Below are 19,496 nucleotides of genomic sequence, written 5' to 3' on the forward strand. Positions count from 1 at the left end.
ATTTTATCATGCAAACTGTAGGCAGCACAACAGGCTGACTGACAGCAACACAAAAAAATGAATTAAGCAGAATTATTAACTGCCTGTACCTTCAACTGATTTAATTCTAAATGGCTTCACTGTAACAGTTCTTTCGTGTTTAAGGAAAGCATAAATAATCCCCCCAGCTAATACATATATATATATGAACACCATGGCCTTAGAGGTGCTAGAAAAGCAATCTTTTTACAAATTGAACTCTGAAAGGTTTGACATGACAGAACTCATAGATAAAGGTATCTTTTATTCTTCTTTTCACTAAAATCAAATTCAACCAAGGAATTCTAACTTAAACCCCACTATTGTAAGGAAAACAGTCTTTTTTAAGAGATTGCAAAAAAGCATTTACTGAACATTAGTTTGAACTCTAACAAAATAATTAAAAGCAGAATGACTCCCTATGTCTTCTTTCCCCATCTACCTCCTGTTAGAGAAAACTTACATAAAATTTACATCAATAAATTAATATTCAAGTTTTAATTTGAAGGAAATTAAGAGTTTTTAAACAAAATAAAACGAATACTAAAGCCTCTAAGTTACAAGATTTATTTCAAACTTCAAAACTAGAATGGAAGTGTCTTTGAAAAAGACAACTCTGTGAGAGAACCACATTTAAAATGTGTTAAGAAATATTAGTTTTATTTAACCAGTTTTCACAGCTGAATATTTATTCTATAAAAACTTTACAGATTGTACAGTTTATATATAGTTCAAACTACTAGAACAAAGAAGTAGGTCCCACAGATGCAAAAATACTGTACCAATTCAAGGTAAAGGCAGATTTACACACTGTACAGCTCTCCACTGGGAAGGGGAGGTGGGTCAGTTCCAAGTAAAAAGTTCAAAACTGTACAAAAATAAGGTTTGATTTAATTTTCATTCTTCATAATACATTCAATAAGATTGCAAGCACAGATATCCAAGTAATAATAGATATCTGCAGTCAGGAATCAATAACCACTCCTGAAAGGAATGCAAAATAGGTCTATTTACACAGGGCACTCTTTTACACCATACTGCATATAGTGTATATTTCAAATAATAAAAAAGCATAGACAAAGAACATTAAACATCTAATATAAGGTAGTTTTTTTTTTTAAAGAGGTTTTTTTTTTTTACTTAATAGTGTGCCAAAAGAATTTTAACTTATTAAATAATATATTCTAAGTGAACCTAAAATTTATGAACATAAAATGCATTTTTGGTGTAATACATCAATTAAACCAGCAAATAGGAAAAAAGAACCAAAAAAACCCCCCAAACTGTATATAAAGTAGTATTTTCACCCAGCAACAGGAGCACTTATGTAGTTATTAAAAAAACCAAAATAAACAAATAAAAACCCCCAAACAAACAAACAACAACCCAAAGAGGCTTTTTAAAAACCCACTAAAACTAACTTATAACTTAGGATACTCATACATAAGATATTCAGTGATTCACTAATACTGCAAAACAAGCTTTTTTGTGTTGGTTTTTTTTTTTTTGTTTTGTTTTGTTTTGTTTTCCTTCCTTCCCCCTTCCATTTCCCGCTGGCTCTCCCTCATTCCCTTCCCTAAGAGACAGTGGTTTCTTCATGCTGTCTGGGTAAGAATCAGACATATTCCTGCCCCTTCCTCCCACCCCTCCATACCTCCCCCCAAAAAAATAACAGAGTGTTTCCTTAGCATTAATCCTGAGCACACTCTCTTTTTGGGGATATGTGTGATTTAAGCATAATAGGGTTTATTTACCCCAAAGTTTCAGAATGCTCCATTACTTGAGGTATTTCAACCTTCTTCTGAGACAATACCTTCTCTCTAAGCTGACTCATGGGGCAGAGAAAGCAAGGGCTGGCTAATACCCGTTTCAATTCTGTATTCTCATGAAAAAGAAAAGCATTACTCCAGACTTCCCTGCCACACAGAAAATAATGCAACACCATTCACTTTTTAATGAATTCTCTATTTGATACAGTACTAGCCAAAGATAACAAAAACTAGAGCTTTTAAAGAGATGTTTGGTAGTGCACTCTATAATTTTTAACCTAGTGTGTGTGTGTGTGTGTCTCTACATACACACTCTCACACATATTACATTTATATCTATATATATATATAAATATATATATATAAAAGACATATATAGATATATGCACACACATACACTTGTGTGTGTATACATCTGCATGTAACAATCAGGGAGAAAGGAGTTTTGTTCAAATTTAAGAGATACAGTACTTTTAAACCCCTTGACAATAAAAGGGGAAGGGGGGTGTGTGTCCACTCCTGTTCCCAAGCTGAGCAAGGGGTTAGTTTATATAAGGGTTTTTTAAATGGGCTTATTTTGCTTGCCCTGATATCCAAGAAATACAATTCCAGTGTCACGGGCATCTCATCAGAATTCATCAATTCTGTTCTGCAGATATTTTAACATTGAGTCCATCCCTTGTGCTGAGCCCCAGATTTTCTTCAAAACTTCACACTCCTTTTCATTTGCTTGTTCCAAGTCCACCTTCATGATGTTCCGTACTAAAGCTTTGGATTCTTCAAGTACCTGGGCCAAAGTTAAAAAAGGGGGAGTTGGGTTAGTATTGCCTGAGAACTGATCTCCCAGGTGCTTCTATGGGCAAGTAACAGGTTTATATAGACAAATGCTGGAGCTGATTATCAACTGAAGCTTATCAATTCATTACTATGACTGTAAGAAATGTTTCTCATACTCATCTGCCTTGTGCCATCCCACAAAATTTCCTTTGCCTTATACCAACACAATTTAAAAGTGCACAGAAGTATGAAAATAATGAAAATCATAAAGTAACTATGAAAATATATCTATATATATATATATATGGTTTTGTAACTATAGGGAAGTGCAAGGCCATAGTAGTGAAGGCTAATCATAACACTTTTATCCCAAACTGCTCTAATAAGGGGCCAGATCTTGAGCTCTTGAGCACTTAAAATACACTGAAAAAAAAATCTTGTTTGTTTTTTCTGTTTAGAAAATGAATAATTTGCTTTTGAAATCCAAAATTTCTAGTGCATGGAACAGTTAATTTGTACTGCATCTTTCCTTGTAAGAAAAGTGAAATTACCACTATTTGATGCCATCTTGTGCAACTGCCAGTAGCACACACAACCACTATGTGTTACTCATAAAACAAAGTCCAGCACAACCTCAAAGACTGTATTTATTTCCTTGGTAACTTAAATTAGAACTCAGCCTCACTCAAGATTTCTGTGTTTCTGTGCAGATATTAGGGCAACTGTTTGTACTGCTGATTAGACCAAGTTGGACTTCAGCAACTCTATTAATACCAAATTACATTATAAAAATCCAATGCTGGTTTAGTTTGTGTTCCTTATCAAATGCCACAGTACGCTATATTTAAGAATCAGATAGAAACTTTAAAAAGAATCCTAAAAAAACCCAAACCAAACAGATACATAAAAATCTGTCAAAAAACATTGCTGTGTTATAATGCAGTCCTCATTTCATGAAAAGACTCCTTGTTTTTTTTCCCCAGGACAAGAAGATACAGTCCAGTACTACTTAGATTAATTCTTATTCATCTAATCATAAAAATGCAAGAAGATAAAGGAAACTTACAACTGAATTACATGTGACAAGTTCTTTAATTCGAACCATTACTTCCTGTGTGAATGTTCCTGGCCAGAACACTTGGGAGACGAGTCCTTTGGCACAAGCTTCCTGCGCCGTCAGCTTCCTTCCACTGAACAACATTTCATTGGCCTGAAGGGATAAAAAGTTACTTCTGGTATGAAATGTAATGAGACAAAACTCATCAAAGGAAAAATGTTCAAAACAAATAAGAAAAATGCCTGCACTGTTTGAAATAGTTTTATTACAGCTCTTCCAAGTTTTTTTAATTAAAAAAAGAAAAATACTGGCCTACAGCTGGCTGGTCCGTGTTGTTGAGCAGTACTAGGTCAGTAGTTATTGAAATGTGGATGTCTATGATTAATGGTTAAATGTGAAAATGTCTTCTGTCATTTCCTGGCTGTGAATGTTTGTTAGCTCTGGCTTTCTCACAGTACTGCTGACTTGGTTATCTGTGTATGTGGGAATAGGTTATAATGCCTGGCCAATCTGTAAACCAGCAATGAATACATCAGCTTGCCCTTTATAAGGATGTATTCCAATTTCTGACCAAATTCATAGAAAATAAACATTCACATTTGCTTCAACAGTCCAATACTGAAATTATAAATCCTTTAAGTATCTGATATAGCAGTCTTATTAAAAACCCTCAATATTTAAAAGATCTTGCACATGGTTCAAGGTACAGAATTGAGTACCACCTTCTATGCAACAAGATGCTCTCTCTAGTTCTGTATATGTTTTTGATTTGTAATTATCATGCACTTTACTATTTACCAATTTCCCCATTAAAGTTTTGTCCTACAGCCACTTACAAAGCCATTACTGGATTGATGAAATATAGGAAATAAGGCTGTTCTAAAATACAAACCTGACAGGTGTAACACTTCTGAGGGAAAAATACTGAGGTTTTTAACATTTTCCAGTAGCGGAACATCTGGTAATTATTTCAGCAACTTTCAGTTAAGGATCTCAAATAATTAATTATTAACTTCATAAACAATTATTCATTTGCTGTGCTACCATGTTCCTGGTATTGCATTTTACACATGAAGCGATGTGGAGATTCTGCAGTCTCTTGTTTGTTCCTTTGTAATGAAATATGAAGTCTGGGCTCTACTGGTAGTTTGCTTCCTGACTGCCAGTCCATTTGGAATGCAAGGAAAAAACCCAGCCAGCTTCCTAGTGTATTTTACTGTGATTTTACCATCAGCACATCTCTGAGAGTTACTATGGAAAACTGTGATTCACATATATTAGCTGACAAAAACCCAAATCTCTTGCACTGTGATCGAGTTCTATACCCTATAGTTCTACCTTCTGTGAACACAGTATCAACTACACAAAGTTCATTAACCATTCCTTCTCATTTTCCAGAATGTATGTGAATAATAATAACCTGAAATACTAAATAAGAATCAGAGATGTACACATGGTTGTCTAAAAACCGAATCCTTTTTCCTACACAGTTGGGGAAAAATTAGTCTTCTAACATAATTTAAAACCACTTAACATTTCTATGAAAGATCAAAATGTGAAGTCAATCTAACTGATAGTTATGACAGGCAAGCATTTAAGCCAGGTGGTGAGGTCTGCATATTCTTCATATGTAACTTTGCAAGGATAAAAACCAATGCTAGAAAACCCCTTTTCCCCCCTAAAACTTAGTTGCAACTGCTGAGTTCTCCTGAACATGAAACACCCTAAGTGAGAATGGTACAGTTATCTTATTTCTGCCAGCTGTAACACAGTATTAGCATAAAGTCTCACAAGAAATGAGCATTGCCATTGATGTTCTCACTTGACAGGCTTTGAGGGGAAATCTCTTGCTCTGGCATCTTTACTTTTGATCTATACACAACATCTGCTGGAGACCAACTGCTAAACAAGCTTTAATCATAATCATGCCTTGTACCTGCTGTAAAAATTAACTCACTTGGTGGTTACTTTCCAAGAAATATACTACAGCCATAGAAATGAGTGTGACAAAAATATTTCACTAAGAATCTCATTAGCAACCTTCACTTTCTACTCTAAGTAGAAAACATCTCCTTCCACAGAGGAACTTCACTTGGACCTCTGGACTCTCTTCAGTGAGGACTTTGAGGCTCACCAGGGTCCTTTGGTGCAAGGCCACAGGCACCAGGGCCATGGAGCAGCTCAGCTCTCCTGCACCATGATCAGGAGGCAGCTGGCCTCTGACCACCCCAGAGCCTGGCTGTGACAGGGACTCCAGGCACTATGGAACTGTGCTTCCCTCCTGACTGACAGAAAAGCTAAGACATCCTGCCAGGCTTGCTGGGGCCTGGCAGGGAGACCCAGTGTGTGATGTGTGATCACACAGCTCCTGGGCTTCACATCTAGGACCTGACAGCCAGAGCAAGAGCTCCATGGCAGATTCATAATAACATCTCCCCATACAGACATCACCTCAATGTCTTACAGATTATTTTCAAAACTCAAAAGCCAAGTTCAGGGACACTTCTAAAATTCTTGGTAATTCCAAGACGGTATCAGTTTTGAAGCCTAAAGTTTGGGGTTCAAATTTCCTGGAATAAACCCATGGTTGAAAATGGGGGAAAAAGATATCCCCCTCCATGAGAGACCTGCTCACCCACAGAAGGTGACTGACTCCACATGGAAGATATTTCCAGGAATCTTGCAATGTAACATTTTTACATAGCTGCAGCTAACAACATTGCATTTTAAGACTGACTTACAAGAGTTAGGGGTGGCGCTACTCTTGATGAATTGATATATTTGTAGAAAATATTATGATGCATTCAGAGGCCTTAATTTTTTGCTTTGTATTTTTTTCCCCCTGAATGTTTTGCATTTCACTCATAATATCTTCCTGCTGACTTCTCTCTCTCTTTTACAGACAAAAGCATACTTCTGTATCTACTATACATATCTTCAAACATTTATCTTCTATATCTATATCAAAGTCTTCAGTATGGATTCTGAACATATTTCATGAAATATACTGAGTAAAGTTCAGCTTTGTCCCACAGAGACACTGCTTTGCTGCAGAGAGTCAAGGATATTATAAAAACAGTGGATTTTTTCCCCTTTTTGCACTGATCATTTTGGAATTGTTACCACTGGATGCTTTCAACTAAAATCTTTCTATTTAAGAATGAGAGCATTCACAAACACACATGAAAGAGTGCACTAGGGAAGAGCTTGTGTTTTTTGTACAACTTCTAAAGAAATGAAAAGTAACAACCACAAGTCTTTAAAGGACGAGGATGTATGAAATGGATGGATGAATGGATGGATGGCCAAATAAAAAGGGAAAGGAACAATCAGTAATTTGAAACATGCTAAAATATTAAAGATACTCTTATATCTGTTAATCTATTTCAGTTACCTTTTCTGATCTCTTCTAATAACTAAATCCAAATATGACACAATTAGCTATTAGATCTTTTAGAACTGGTGTTTTAATATATATATTTTAAATCAATAAATACCTACAGGGAAGAAAATCAATAAACACCTACAGGGAAAAAAATGGCTTTTATACCAAACAGTAATTTTGGAAAACAGGTGTAGCCACAAGCACTTGTTTCATACTGTCCAAACTGGAATAGGACATAGGTCTGAGTTTTCAAAGAACACAGAGTGAAAGAACACTAAGCAACATGAAAATAACATAGGTTGCAGATTCTTAAATAGCTTTTTGTTAGGGGTGCATGGAAACTGAAGTAGTTATTTTGCATAGTGGCATAAGACTGCTCCTGGCTGGTGTCACAGTGCCTTGCTGTGCAGTGACACCGAGTGCCACGCTGGTGCTGTGCTGAGTGCAAGGCACCTGTGGCTGGTCCCCACGAGGCAGCAGCAGGGACAGTGTGTCTGGGGACACAGGACATGACCCTTCTGACACCATCAGGGTCAAAGGTGGGATTAAATCCCGTGCCTGCTTTCTGTTCTGTGCATGCAGGTGAAGACTAAGTTGTAAGAGCATGGAGCAGAAAAGCTATAAGGGGTGGCTTCTCATGAAAGGTTTTCATGAGAGAAAGAAAATAATTAAGAAAAAGACAACACAGGAAGGCAAAAAGTCTTGAAATCACACTGGATAAATTATCCCAACTGAACTGTGAAGCTGTCAGCCCCTACCCTGCAAGCTACTTACAGAAGCCAGGCCCATAATCCGAGGGAATGTAAGGGATGAACATCCATCTGGACTTTGTCCAAAAGTAGTGTATGGTGTCTGAAACCAGGCTTTCTCGTTGGCCCAGACCACGTCACACAGAGGCAATATAGATGCTCCAAGTCCAATGGCTGGGCCATTTACTGCTACAATGATAGGCTTCTTAAACTGAATAAAAGTATTCACAAAATTCCTGAAGAGAAACAGAAACATGCGCTCACTACATATATTGAGAGTGTAAAATATAACAGCCCTTGAAAACTGCATAGTAATTCATCTTCACAGTAACATCACTTTCAAACCCAACCTGGTAACCTTCCACAATGAGGTGGTAATATCTGGTGGATGAGGGGAGAGAGGTGGATGTTGTCCACACAGAGCTCAGAGTGAGGATTTCAGCACTGTCTCACGTAAGAGTTTCAGAGTTGTGCTGTCGATGTATGAGCTGGATGAGCAGACAGTGAGGTGGACTGGAAAATGTGGGAATGGCTGGCCCAGAGGGTGGTGACTCATGGCAGAGGCCAGTGATTTAAGTGTTGCACCCCACGGGTTCAGTGATGGGTCCAGCTCTGTTCAACAGCTTTGCTGATGATTTGGTTGATGGGGAAGAGCTTATTCTGAGTGAGTTTGCTCAGGATACAAAACCAGGCTGATACACCAGAGGATTGTGCTGCCATCCAGAGGGACCTCGACTGGCTGGAGAAATGAGTTGACAGGAACATCCTAAAGCTCAACAAGGGAAGTGCAAAGCATTGCGCCCGGGGAGGAACAACCCCAGGATCAATGTATGCTGGAAGACAAGCTGGAAAGCAGCTTGGCAGAAACTGAGCTAGGGTTCCCAGTGGATACTAAGCTGAACTTGAGCCAGCAGTGTGCCAGTGCTATCCTGCACTGCTTTAGGAGGAATGTTGTCTGGAGTGTGCAGGAGTTGATCCTGCCCCTCTGCTCAGCCCCAGCATCATTATGGACTTCTCAGTGAAAGGGAGACTCCAGATGGTCTAGCAAAGGAGCATCAAGGTGACCCAGGGACTCAGTGAGCTGGGCATGCTCAGGCTGGAGAAGGGAAGGCTCAGGGGATGTCACCAAAGTGTAAAAGTACCTGAAAGGGGATGCAAAGAGGATAGAGCCAGGCTCTTTTCAGTGGTGCACATTGAGGCAGTGGGCACAAACTGAAACACGGGAATTCCCTCTGAACAGCAGGAACACTTTCTTACTGTGAGGGTGACCAAATAGGCAGCCAACAAAGTCATGGACTCACAGTCTTGGGAGATTTAAAAAAACCCCAGGAAATGGTGCTGGCCAACCTGCTCTAGGTGACCTTGCTTGAGCAGGTTGAACAAGATGACCTGCAAATGTCCCTTCCAACCTCAAACATTTTTTGGTTCTGTAAAAGCCTACCATTCCTCCCAACCCAACCCATCACAGTAGTCGGGCAGGTGCAGATTTAACACCCCTCTACAAGCATCAGCTGATACAGCACTTTGGTACATTCATGTGTCCCACAGCTCCCAGATAAGGCTGCAGCCTTTCCACACCTCTGGGTGCCACAGCTGTGGCACAGCCCTGCTTGGTCCTAACTGCATTTATGTATGGCATCAGCACAAGGTATTTACCTGTGTTTTTAAGTGATAGTAATAAGGTACAAATGAAGATGGCCAAAGCATTATTGGTCTTCCTTGAGGAGCTCTTCTTAACAAATAAATCTGCTTTTAAAAACTACAAGCATTAATGGTAGAGCTCTATTATCCCATATCACACATCTGTAAATGTCCCCATCTCCCATCTTTTCGTCAGTAATAATGCTCTGGGTACTACACTATTAGGTGGCATATGCATATTCTCATCCTCATTGACAACAAAAAATGGCAATTCATTCCAGTACCCACAAAATATTGATGCTTCTCTGTTCTCAAACAGTAATGCCTCCAAAAGCTTCTTAGGAAAAAACAGTCACGTGTGTATGAATACATGCACAGGTAATTTTAAAGTTTGCTCCCTATCTGTGTTACGAATTTTTGTATTTCTGCAAAACAGAACAATTTTACTATATTGCATTCAGCACTAAAGGTTATCATACTCCTTAACTCATTCTAGTGAACTGAAATAGCTAAATGCAAAAAACTCAAATCTAAACCATCTCATGCATCATACAAACATCCCATCCAGAGACTTAAGGTAATTTTAATCATGTCTGAATATCCCAGAGAGGACCATTTCTAGAATATACATGAAAAATACCTTATTTGAAAGGGACGGTACGTGTCTATAAGTCTTTTAAGTTACCTTTGCCCATTTTATTACAATGAATATTAGGTGAAAAAACAGGTTTCTGGAAGGGCCCAAATTAAAATAGTGATAGAAGCTCAGTGCTAAGACCTTCTGGCCATATCTGAAGTCATTGCATAAGCAATTTTTACATGAAACGACTGAAGAATTTCCTTTGATAAAAATAACTATAATCATCCTTATGAACCAACTGTGCCTCCAATGAAACAGATTTTACATGGCCATGGCCTTTTTTTAGAAACATGACCATTGATAACAAGAACAGAAGAAGAGCTCTGAAAGAATATAGGTACTCGGAAAGAATGCAAGAGATCAGGATCTCAAAACCAATGCTCAAATGTACTTGTTTGTATTACAAAAATGTGTCTCCAAGATTCATACTTTTTTCCGTATATTTTCTTCTACTTGGTAATAGTTCAGATCAATTTGTTTAAATGTTAGGTTTGGTACCTGGCATTGGGAAGATAATCACAAGTATTAATCTACTCCTCTAAAATATCCATCATTCCACTTCTCTGAATGTAGTATATCAATTTACTCATTCAATGCATGTCTTGAATTTTGGTGTATTAAATTTGTTTTCTGGAAACCCTAAGGCTATTGAAGTATTTTAATATTGGTTTTAACTGGAGGAGTATTGCAATGCTCCCAGTTTACACAGTTAAAATTTAATATTAAAAATGCATGAAATGACAACCCAAATAGAAAAGGACAAGAAGCATAAAGGAGTGCTGCACACTATAATGTAACTGGTGAATGTCTGAGATATTTTTGAATAAGAGGCTTCTGAAATTAAGATAGAACAAGCCAGGCCATATGATGAACAATACCCATCAGATGACTGAAGACAGCCATACATACCTAATAGCTTCTGCCATCTTAGTGCTTTCCTTTTTTCTATCATCCGTTAAACGTCGTATAAAATAAATAAAATCAAGACCACAGCAGAAAATGCTACCAACTGCACTGAACAGCACAAGTTTACTGTCATCTGCAGCTGCTGTGTTCAGTGCACTTTGGACTTCCTTCATTACCTGGAAAATAAAAATTTCATAAGAATCATTTTAATTCATCATTACAAAGCAGCATGTTGTTCTCTTCCCTTCCTCCCCCTGAGACCCTTCAACAACTTTAATTTTTCCTTAGGATCCACTCAACCATCTTATTAGAAAAGTTAACTTCCTTCATTATCCAAAAAATAGGGAGTTAATGTATTAGAAGCTTTGCATTTCAAAAATGTAATTAGACAAGGATAATTAAATCATTAAGGAAAGATCTATTAGGTGTGATCTGTAACTAAAGCACTCATTCAGCATTTCTGTAATTTGGACAGCAGATGGCATATGCAACCAGTACAGAAAAAAAAAGAACCTTAATTGAGGCTAAAGGTTTTTTCAAGTTGCACTTTGTAAATCACTGTACATCTTTTAAAAGACAGTACACATCAACATGGTCAGGTAACAGAATTTTTAAATGCAAGTGAGTTACACACAGAGTCAAGTGTACATATAACACCTTGCAAGTAAGAACCTGTATCGTGTTCTGTGTACATTTGTGCCTGAATAACAAGCAGAAAAAAGGTAAGGATTCAAATTCCCCTCCCCTCCCAAAATCAGAATTGTTCTGACCTCTGGATTTAATGAATTATTTTCAGACGATTTTGTTGATAGCAAAATGTGTGTGAATCCATCTTGTTTCCTGACAACAATGTCTCTGTACCGGTACGCGCTCTCCGTTTGCCTCACGCTGAAACGCAGCCTTTTATCAAAGGGCTGATCTCTCCTGTCATCAATAAACCTTCGCTTGCTGGCTGTCACTCCTGTCACAGATGTCTGGATGTTGGTTGTACCATTGGCTGCTAATGCTTCCATAAAGGTGGGTGTACCTGGAAAGAGTTTAAACAAGTACAATTACATTTGAGTAGCTCACCCATCTCAAAATCCCTGTTAGCATGAAAACATGCAACTCATATTAAAACCACACAGTAAAAATGAAATTCTGTCTCCTGAAAGTTATTGAAAGAGACACTGTGAAGAGAGCAAAATTGAAATGACAAAGGGATTCAAGAAATTAATTTTACAATTTTGAGAATATACAATTAGAATAAGTCAAACAGACCAATTTTCATACACTTATTTTTAGAAGGGGAGAAATGTGTATTTAACCTAATACCAAGGCACTTCAGTAGGTTAATGGTCTGCTTTCTCCCTTTCCAACATTTCAAAGTCATTTAACAGCATCAACATTGCTAAGAGAAAGCAAAAGCCTTTGTTTCAATCAGAAGTTATTATAAAGAAAAAGACACTTAGAATAAACCAAATAAAGAATCTGATTGACAAGATCATAAAAAGCATAATAGTTTTACAAGAAAAATGGAAATGAAGAAATGCAGACTATACTTTGAGAGGAGTACAAGACCCATGAAGTGATGGACAGTTTAATGGATTCACAGACAATGAGATCTTTCTCATGTTAAACATTTTTTGCTACTGGAATTGGCAAATAGAGAATTAAAGTTTTGCTGGTCTTGTTCCCAATCCCTTACACAGAGGGAGTCTGAAGGCATGCAAGTAAACAGGCCATTTTTCATGTCACAGAAGGGACAGGTTTTTCTGCAGTGCCCATTAGAAACATAATACCAAATAATTACCATTCATTAGAGAAAATAAGAGAGCGTACTGGATCTGTATGTTTAGGTCTCCATGCAAAATCTCCCCCAAATTTGTCATACTAAAGTAATGGAGTGTGCATAGGAGAGGGGGGGGGGGTTTAAAAATATTGGGAAAGTGTGTTAGAATCCAAGACAGTAAAGTTTTGAAAGACTTGTCCTGGGAATTGAGCTCTGGGACTAAATTCTGGAAAGCCACTGCCCTAATCTCACTAACAAGTACTTCAGAACATCATATATGCATATGATGTCTTAGGAAGTAGAGTTAAACCATGTATAAGTAAATTATTAATTAAATGTTATTGTAATTTATCATTATCTTTCTGAATAAGTTATATTTTTAAATTAAATTATTTCAAATTTTAACTACAACATATTTCAAACACTTATGCATCCAGTGAAGACATTAAAGAGGCTCACTTAAGTAACTGGAATGTTCAATATCTCGATATTTCAACTGTATTAAAGTGCCGCTTACCTTGACTCATATGAAGTATGAGAGAGATAATAAGAAAAGAGACTAATTAAAATTTAGAACATTATACATTTTCCTTATATTCCAGAAATTGTTTCTGGATATAAATTAAGTTTTTATATCAAATAACTTAAAATAAATAGTTTATTATAAATACATTATGATTAATTAGGCAAGTTGTCTGTTTAAGATCTATACAATAATAAGATTTTATTCTATTTTTAAGGTCTTTCTTGTTGTATTAGTGATTTACACCTCTTACTATCTCACTTTTTGTGAAGTTCAAGACAATTCAGAATTTTTTAGTTGTTTAAAGTGAAGAATAAGAAATTGGATTCAGTTTGAGATCAGTTTCAGAGACAGAGATGAACAAAATGAAATGGAAGATTAGTCTTTTGTACTGACACAAAAATTTCACATTGATTCCCAAATTTTCCATGGCTTATAAAATTCCTTTCGATTTCATTTCAGCAGAATAAATAAAAAATTGGTGTATACTAAATATGAACTTGATGAGGAAGGCTTTCAACTTTTTTTGAAACCATATTATGGCAATTACATTCCCTTAAAAGAATTCTCCTGAAAGGGAATTTGCAGCAACACCAATGTTGCCTCATATTTCATTAGGAACACAACAAGAAGTTGTCCTTTTGTCCTAGCCATAGTGAAGACCATGGAGAATTGGGAGAGCAGGATAGACCAGACTAAGCCAAAACAAGAAGTCAGTAAATTTGTACAAGACCTTTGAGCCTGTATTTTCCCACACTCATTCTTCCAAAGATATACAAATACCAAAAAATTACTTTTGAGATGCAAGAGACAATGATTATGTACTTTGAGAGACAAAACTTCTGGCAAGAAAGATCAAGATGTAAACACCACAGGCCAATTTTCATGCTTATTGAACTGGCAAGAGACCTCCTGATTTTTTATATAAACCCTGTCTACACTTATCAATAGTTGGAGTTTCAAACCACAAGCATGGGATAGCTGCAATTCTGGAAGAGGAAGAAGTCTCTTCTTTCCAATCATGTAAACACTTTTTTTTTATTCCAGGATACTTGGACTGGAATAAAAAAATCTGTCAGCTTTAGAAACCACAATTCTGCACAGGGAGACTCGGCCAGCCAGTACAGATCAGAATATGGCACAGAAAGGTTCAACACATGTTTGTTAATGCTTGTCATTACTGATGGAAGTTTGGGACCCTGTATACCTGACAGCACAGGGGGCTCCTTCTCTTGGTCTTTGGTCCTTGGAAGCAAAGGGACAACTCAGAGAACATAAAGCAGTGTTTCATTTTTTAAGTACATAGGCAAAGGTGGTTTTACTACTCAGTCTTGAACACATGGTACAACAAACAGGGATGAAAATAAGTAAGTTCAACTGAGATTTAATTGTATTGCCAGAGATTTCCTTACATGAAAACTTTATATTAAGGTGACTTATCTTCAGGATAATTACAGCTGTATTTTAAAACAGAGTTTTGTAACAAACCAAAAGCAGTTCTGCATTTTAGACATTAATAGAGATAGCATAACAAAGATAAAACACTACGGCCCTCTCCTTTCAAACTGAGCTTCCAAAAATAAGTAAGGACTTGGGAAAAAAAGGCAGTTTACCCTGGATATTGTCAACTAATGAAGAACTGTTTGTTTTAAGTGTAAACAAACAGCTTATGGTTATATAAAAACCTTTCCACCTGCAGATTGTAACAATGTGATCTCAGAGCTGAAGACAGTAGTACTACTGGACAAAGCCAAAGCTTCACTATACAGATGCAAAAGGAAGTTAAGGAATACTTTGTTCTGCAGCTGTTGACCAAAACCTGGTAACAGACAGCAATTTCAGGCAACTGCCCTTGGAGGGAAAAAAACTAAGGCTATGAGCAACAGATAAGAAAGGAACTAGTCTTATCCAAAGGAAGACAGACACAGAATACCAGTTTTGGGAAAGAGGCAGAACAAAGCTGTTTTTGTTAAAAACACAAGTTATGCTCACTTCACAACAAAGCAAAATTAAAATCCCAAGCACCTCTCTAAGATATTCATGCCTCACTACTACTGAGAAGTTCATTAGCTTACATATCAAACCTTGAATACAAATACTCCCATCCCTGCAACAATACTGGGGATACATCTGAAGAGATGGTATAAAACCAGCAAAGCTTCTTTTGCACACTTCCTTTTGGGTACATATGTGTTGGTTCTCTTAATTCAAGGTTTGACTGACAGAGCGTGCTGTCTCTGAAAGCTTAGCATAGATGCCTAAGGAACAAGCACAAGAACATGAGAGGTGTGAACAATACTGTCTGAGTATTTTCTCTAACTCCAGCCACCAGAAACTTAGCAATTACTAAATTTGCATGCCCAGAATCATTGGCTGCACCAAACCCCATGTATTTAAATTCATCTTCTCCACAGGATTGCCCAATTTATTTTTGAAACCACTACGGGTTTGTCTTCCGAAGTATCTCTTGACAGCAAGTTCTGGAACATACATGTTAAGTTTCTTCATTCCTTTCATCAGAACCCTTCTCCAGATTGACTAGCCCCAGTCTTGTTTCCCTTTTCTTCTTCCAGAAGCCAGTCCAAGCCTGCCATTCTTCTCCATGCTTCTTCCTCTTCTATTAACTCTTGGAACAGGGCCAAAAATGGGGCACAATATTCAATATGGGGTTTGTTTTTTTTTTTAAACTACCACCAAACAGATGCTTGCAGAAAACTATCCAAAACAAACCCACTGCCATTTCCCTGAGCAGCAACAGACAGCCAGGAACCAGTCACTGTTTTATGTTTTGCTATAGGCATAGTTTGGTATGTAAGCCTGTTTTGTCCCCTCCTCAATGCCTGGCATTCATCTGCACTGAAAGTCAGCTCTCATTTTACTCATGAAATCACTCAGTATTTTCAGAGAAGCCTGATGTGTTCACAAGGAGCTTTTGGAACTCCCATGTCTTTCCTGTACCCTCCTGGCACCACTTTTGTCCTTTCCTACACTAAGTGATGAAGGGGTTAATGAGAAGCATCCCACTCGAATAAGCAAATGAACAAACACCACCAGCAGCAATGTCTTAAAGTGTTAACTGCAGAAATAAAACTGCAACTGTAACTGATTACAGCTCAAGTACCAGACAGGGAACAATATGATCTGGAAAACTGATTAGTAAAAACAACTTGAATTTTCAATGAAAAAAGAAATTAAAATCTAGAAGTAAGTTACATTTTTTTTCCTTAAATTCTTTCTGTACTTTTACTTCTTCATTGTACCTTGTATTCACAAGAATTCAAAATTAGTTGTCCAGTGCAGGTTGCCTCACATTTAATTTTTTGCCTACAAACAGAGGTGTTTTGTTACATGTTCATATGTATTAGCAATCTCTAACTGTAAACACCGTTAAGCTTTCCCAGTCTTAACTCTGCACTACATCAAATATTTCACAGGAGACAGGAATTCCAGACAGTGATACCACAATGCAAACATAACACAGAAGAGCTTCCAGTATTTTTTCCACTTCTTCTTCAGTGATTACACAGAAAACAACTTAGAATTGTGGTGTATCAGCACAGACTACAGAAACTAAAAATGAGGGTTCTAAACCTCCTATGTATGTGGTTATTTTTGTCTGAATATGCATATTAACAGCATTTACATTTTTGAATCAAAAGTTGCACTTTGAAATGTCAATTTCAACAATAAACATTTGCAAGAAAAAGAAGTCTCAATTTATTGTACATTTCACCTAAAATGCTGATTTGCTCTGTGTTTCTGAAAGAGCATTCAAAATGTGCTGGTCACTTATGTAAGAAAGATGCAACTTCAGTTAATTCCTTCCAGAATATGGTGTTTCCTTGACACAGAGCCCAAACCAACCAGCAGTAAGTTGTGCACACCCCAGCATCAGAACAGGCATCCCCAAAGATGCCTTGGAGGAGAGGGGGTGGGAAAAGGACAATATTCCTTCAAATCATAGGCTGATAATGACTGCAATACCGTGCTGCTGATACCCTCATCAAAACCCTTACTGTGGGGAGGGAGGGAGTGGTTGTGCCCTGCAACACTCTCCTTGCTAAATGAAGTGAACCACTTCTGATTCTGTTCCAAGGAAACAGGTACACAGGCAACCAGTAGATGTTCTTCAGCCATCTTCTGTTGGTTTTGCAAGTATGCCACATTTCAGTACAAGGACTACAGGTTTTAAGAACAGATTAACTGTTTTGATTATGACAGAACTTGGTGGAACAACAGCAACAGGAAACTACAACTCAGCAGCAAGCAGTCATGAAGTGGCTGGCATGCTTGATTGTTAATGTCTACCTTCAACCCTAAAAAGTCCTTTTCTTGTGCTGTTTAATTACAACTCTTTTCCATATATTATGTATAGGTATTAATTGTAAATATAACCTGGAAACACTGCTCCTATTAAACCTGTATTTCTTACAGGACACTGCTGTTGTGGACAAAATTAATATGAGAAGAGAAAAACATACATGTGGCCCAGTAGTATTTCTCTACTCGACTTTTGAAGTTTTTCTAGCTTACACTAGTTTTTAATCCTGGTTGACATGTCACATTTAGAGTAATATTGTCTACAACAGCCTTTTCCCCCTTGGGTAGATATTTTTCTGTGTTTCTTAGATTACTCAGAGCCATCAAATATATTTATATGTTATTTTAATATTGTTAGGAATAGGGCAGCATTACTGGTCATATTGGACTTTAGTAGGTTATAGGCTATTAATTATTTTTGCTTTTGGATGTCTTTCCTTTTCAGAACATAAGCATCCATGTGAAGATAAACTCGCAATGCCAACCAAAAATGCAACTAATCAGAACATAAAATTCTGTTACTGGAAGTGGGCAACCCATACAAGAGAAAATGGCATTTCTTTACCCTTGAGTTAAATAGGTTTATATTAGTCTGACTACTTTATATTGTTTAGGTTGAAATAATAATTTTTAAAAACTACATATGGTAAAAGATGGAAATAACAAAACACTAGACCTAAGATTTGCTAACACCATGCTCACAAAAGCAACAAGGATAACATTAATAATAGATAAATTGGCAACATATCTTTTAAGGAGTATGCATAAGTTTTACTGTCTTTGAAGAACTGTGCATTTTTATGCATAATGTATTAAGTAAACTTTCCAGTCTCACAGTGGAAAGAAAATGTTCCACTCCTAACAACTCCAAAATGTTTTCCAAATACATCTCCATTCTTATTATTTCACCAAAAGTAGAAAAACAAACACTCCTCAGGTAGCAAAATCTCTTTCTCCTTTATCATAGATCAAGATAAATTAGAACTGTTCTCCTTTTGCTTTCCACTGCAGTTTTAGCCTGTTTTTGGAGTGATTTGTCTTCCACTGAATCTATAGTCAAGATGCTATTGACAAATAGAAAACAGTACACTACTGTTCTCATCATTTTAGATGGCTGTAAGGAAAAAATATAGATAAAAATTCCTAAGTGCCTCCAGTATTACTCCAGTCAAGAAATCCCAGCCATATTTCACAGTAGCATGCACTAAAGTATTTGATGTGGGAAGCAAAGAGTTAGTTTCATTTCTTTTCTTCATGAGCAAGTCAAATCAGAAAAGCCTTTCCCAGGTTACAGACTCCTTTTTGAGATATTTTAATACTGGGAACATTTCATAAGGGAAAACTCTCTTCTATCTTGATATTTTTGGAGCTGTAGGTTATGATACCACAGCATCCATTCAAAATGCTCTAAAATTTGAGAGTTAAGCAAGGACATCTCTCGGGGCCCATCTACAGAGGGAAGCTATTGCAAAATAGGCTAAGGTTTAAACTTGAAGTATACTCAGCTATTTCACACTAACTCCTAAGGTGAAGATATTCTATATTAAGAGCACTTCACTGCAATTTAATCCAATCCCCTTGAGTGATGTGAAAAATGGCTCTCTTTTTGTAGGCTATCAGTGTCCCAATGTAAGGCTTCTCTAAAACAGATACTGCCAGAAGACATCCCAGAAGTTTCACCTATAGACACAAACATATACATGCAATAGTACACATTATATAATGCTTGTAAGGACTATAAAATGCCTCAGCTAGATTATGAATTAAATTTAAATAGACGGCTATAATACTATACTGGCAGAACACTTACATTAACCTTCTTTTTGAAAACAAATGTAAATACTAATTGACAGGTTCATTCTTATCACATAGACAAGGCTTTCAATACCAGACTTTGCAAGGGTTCCACTCACAACTGTCGCAAAAACCATTTGGCATTT

General features: G+C 37.0%; 1 protein-coding gene across 5 annotated transcripts in view; it reads right to left on the reverse strand.

The window, feature by feature from the left end:
- Positions 1-292: 292 nt before the first annotated feature.
- CDYL (chromodomain Y like) overlaps positions 293-19,496 on the reverse strand; it is a 105,432-nt gene continuing 86,228 nt past the window's right edge. For 2 of the 5 annotated variants that reach the window (XM_058035657.1, XM_058035686.1), the window contains 5 exons: positions 11,713-11,969; positions 10,946-11,118; positions 7,781-7,991; positions 3,631-3,774; positions 293-2,574 (listed from right to left, as the gene is read on the reverse strand). In XM_058035657.1, coding sequence (XP_057891640.1) covers positions 2,416-2,574; positions 3,631-3,774; positions 7,781-7,991; positions 10,946-11,118; positions 11,713-11,969 — 944 coding nt within the window. In that variant the 3' untranslated portion in view covers positions 293-2,415. Of the gene's footprint in view, positions 2,575-3,630; positions 6,879-7,780; positions 7,992-10,945; positions 11,119-11,712; positions 11,970-19,496 lie in introns of those variants that run through there. The other 3 variants (XR_009115315.1, XM_058035678.1, XM_058035666.1) reach the window with 3 other exon arrangements.

This window comes from Melospiza georgiana, chromosome 1 (assembly GCF_028018845.1).
Source record: "Melospiza georgiana isolate bMelGeo1 chromosome 1, bMelGeo1.pri, whole genome shotgun sequence".
In the NCBI taxonomy this organism is placed as follows: Eukaryota; Metazoa; Chordata; class Aves; order Passeriformes; family Passerellidae; genus Melospiza; species Melospiza georgiana.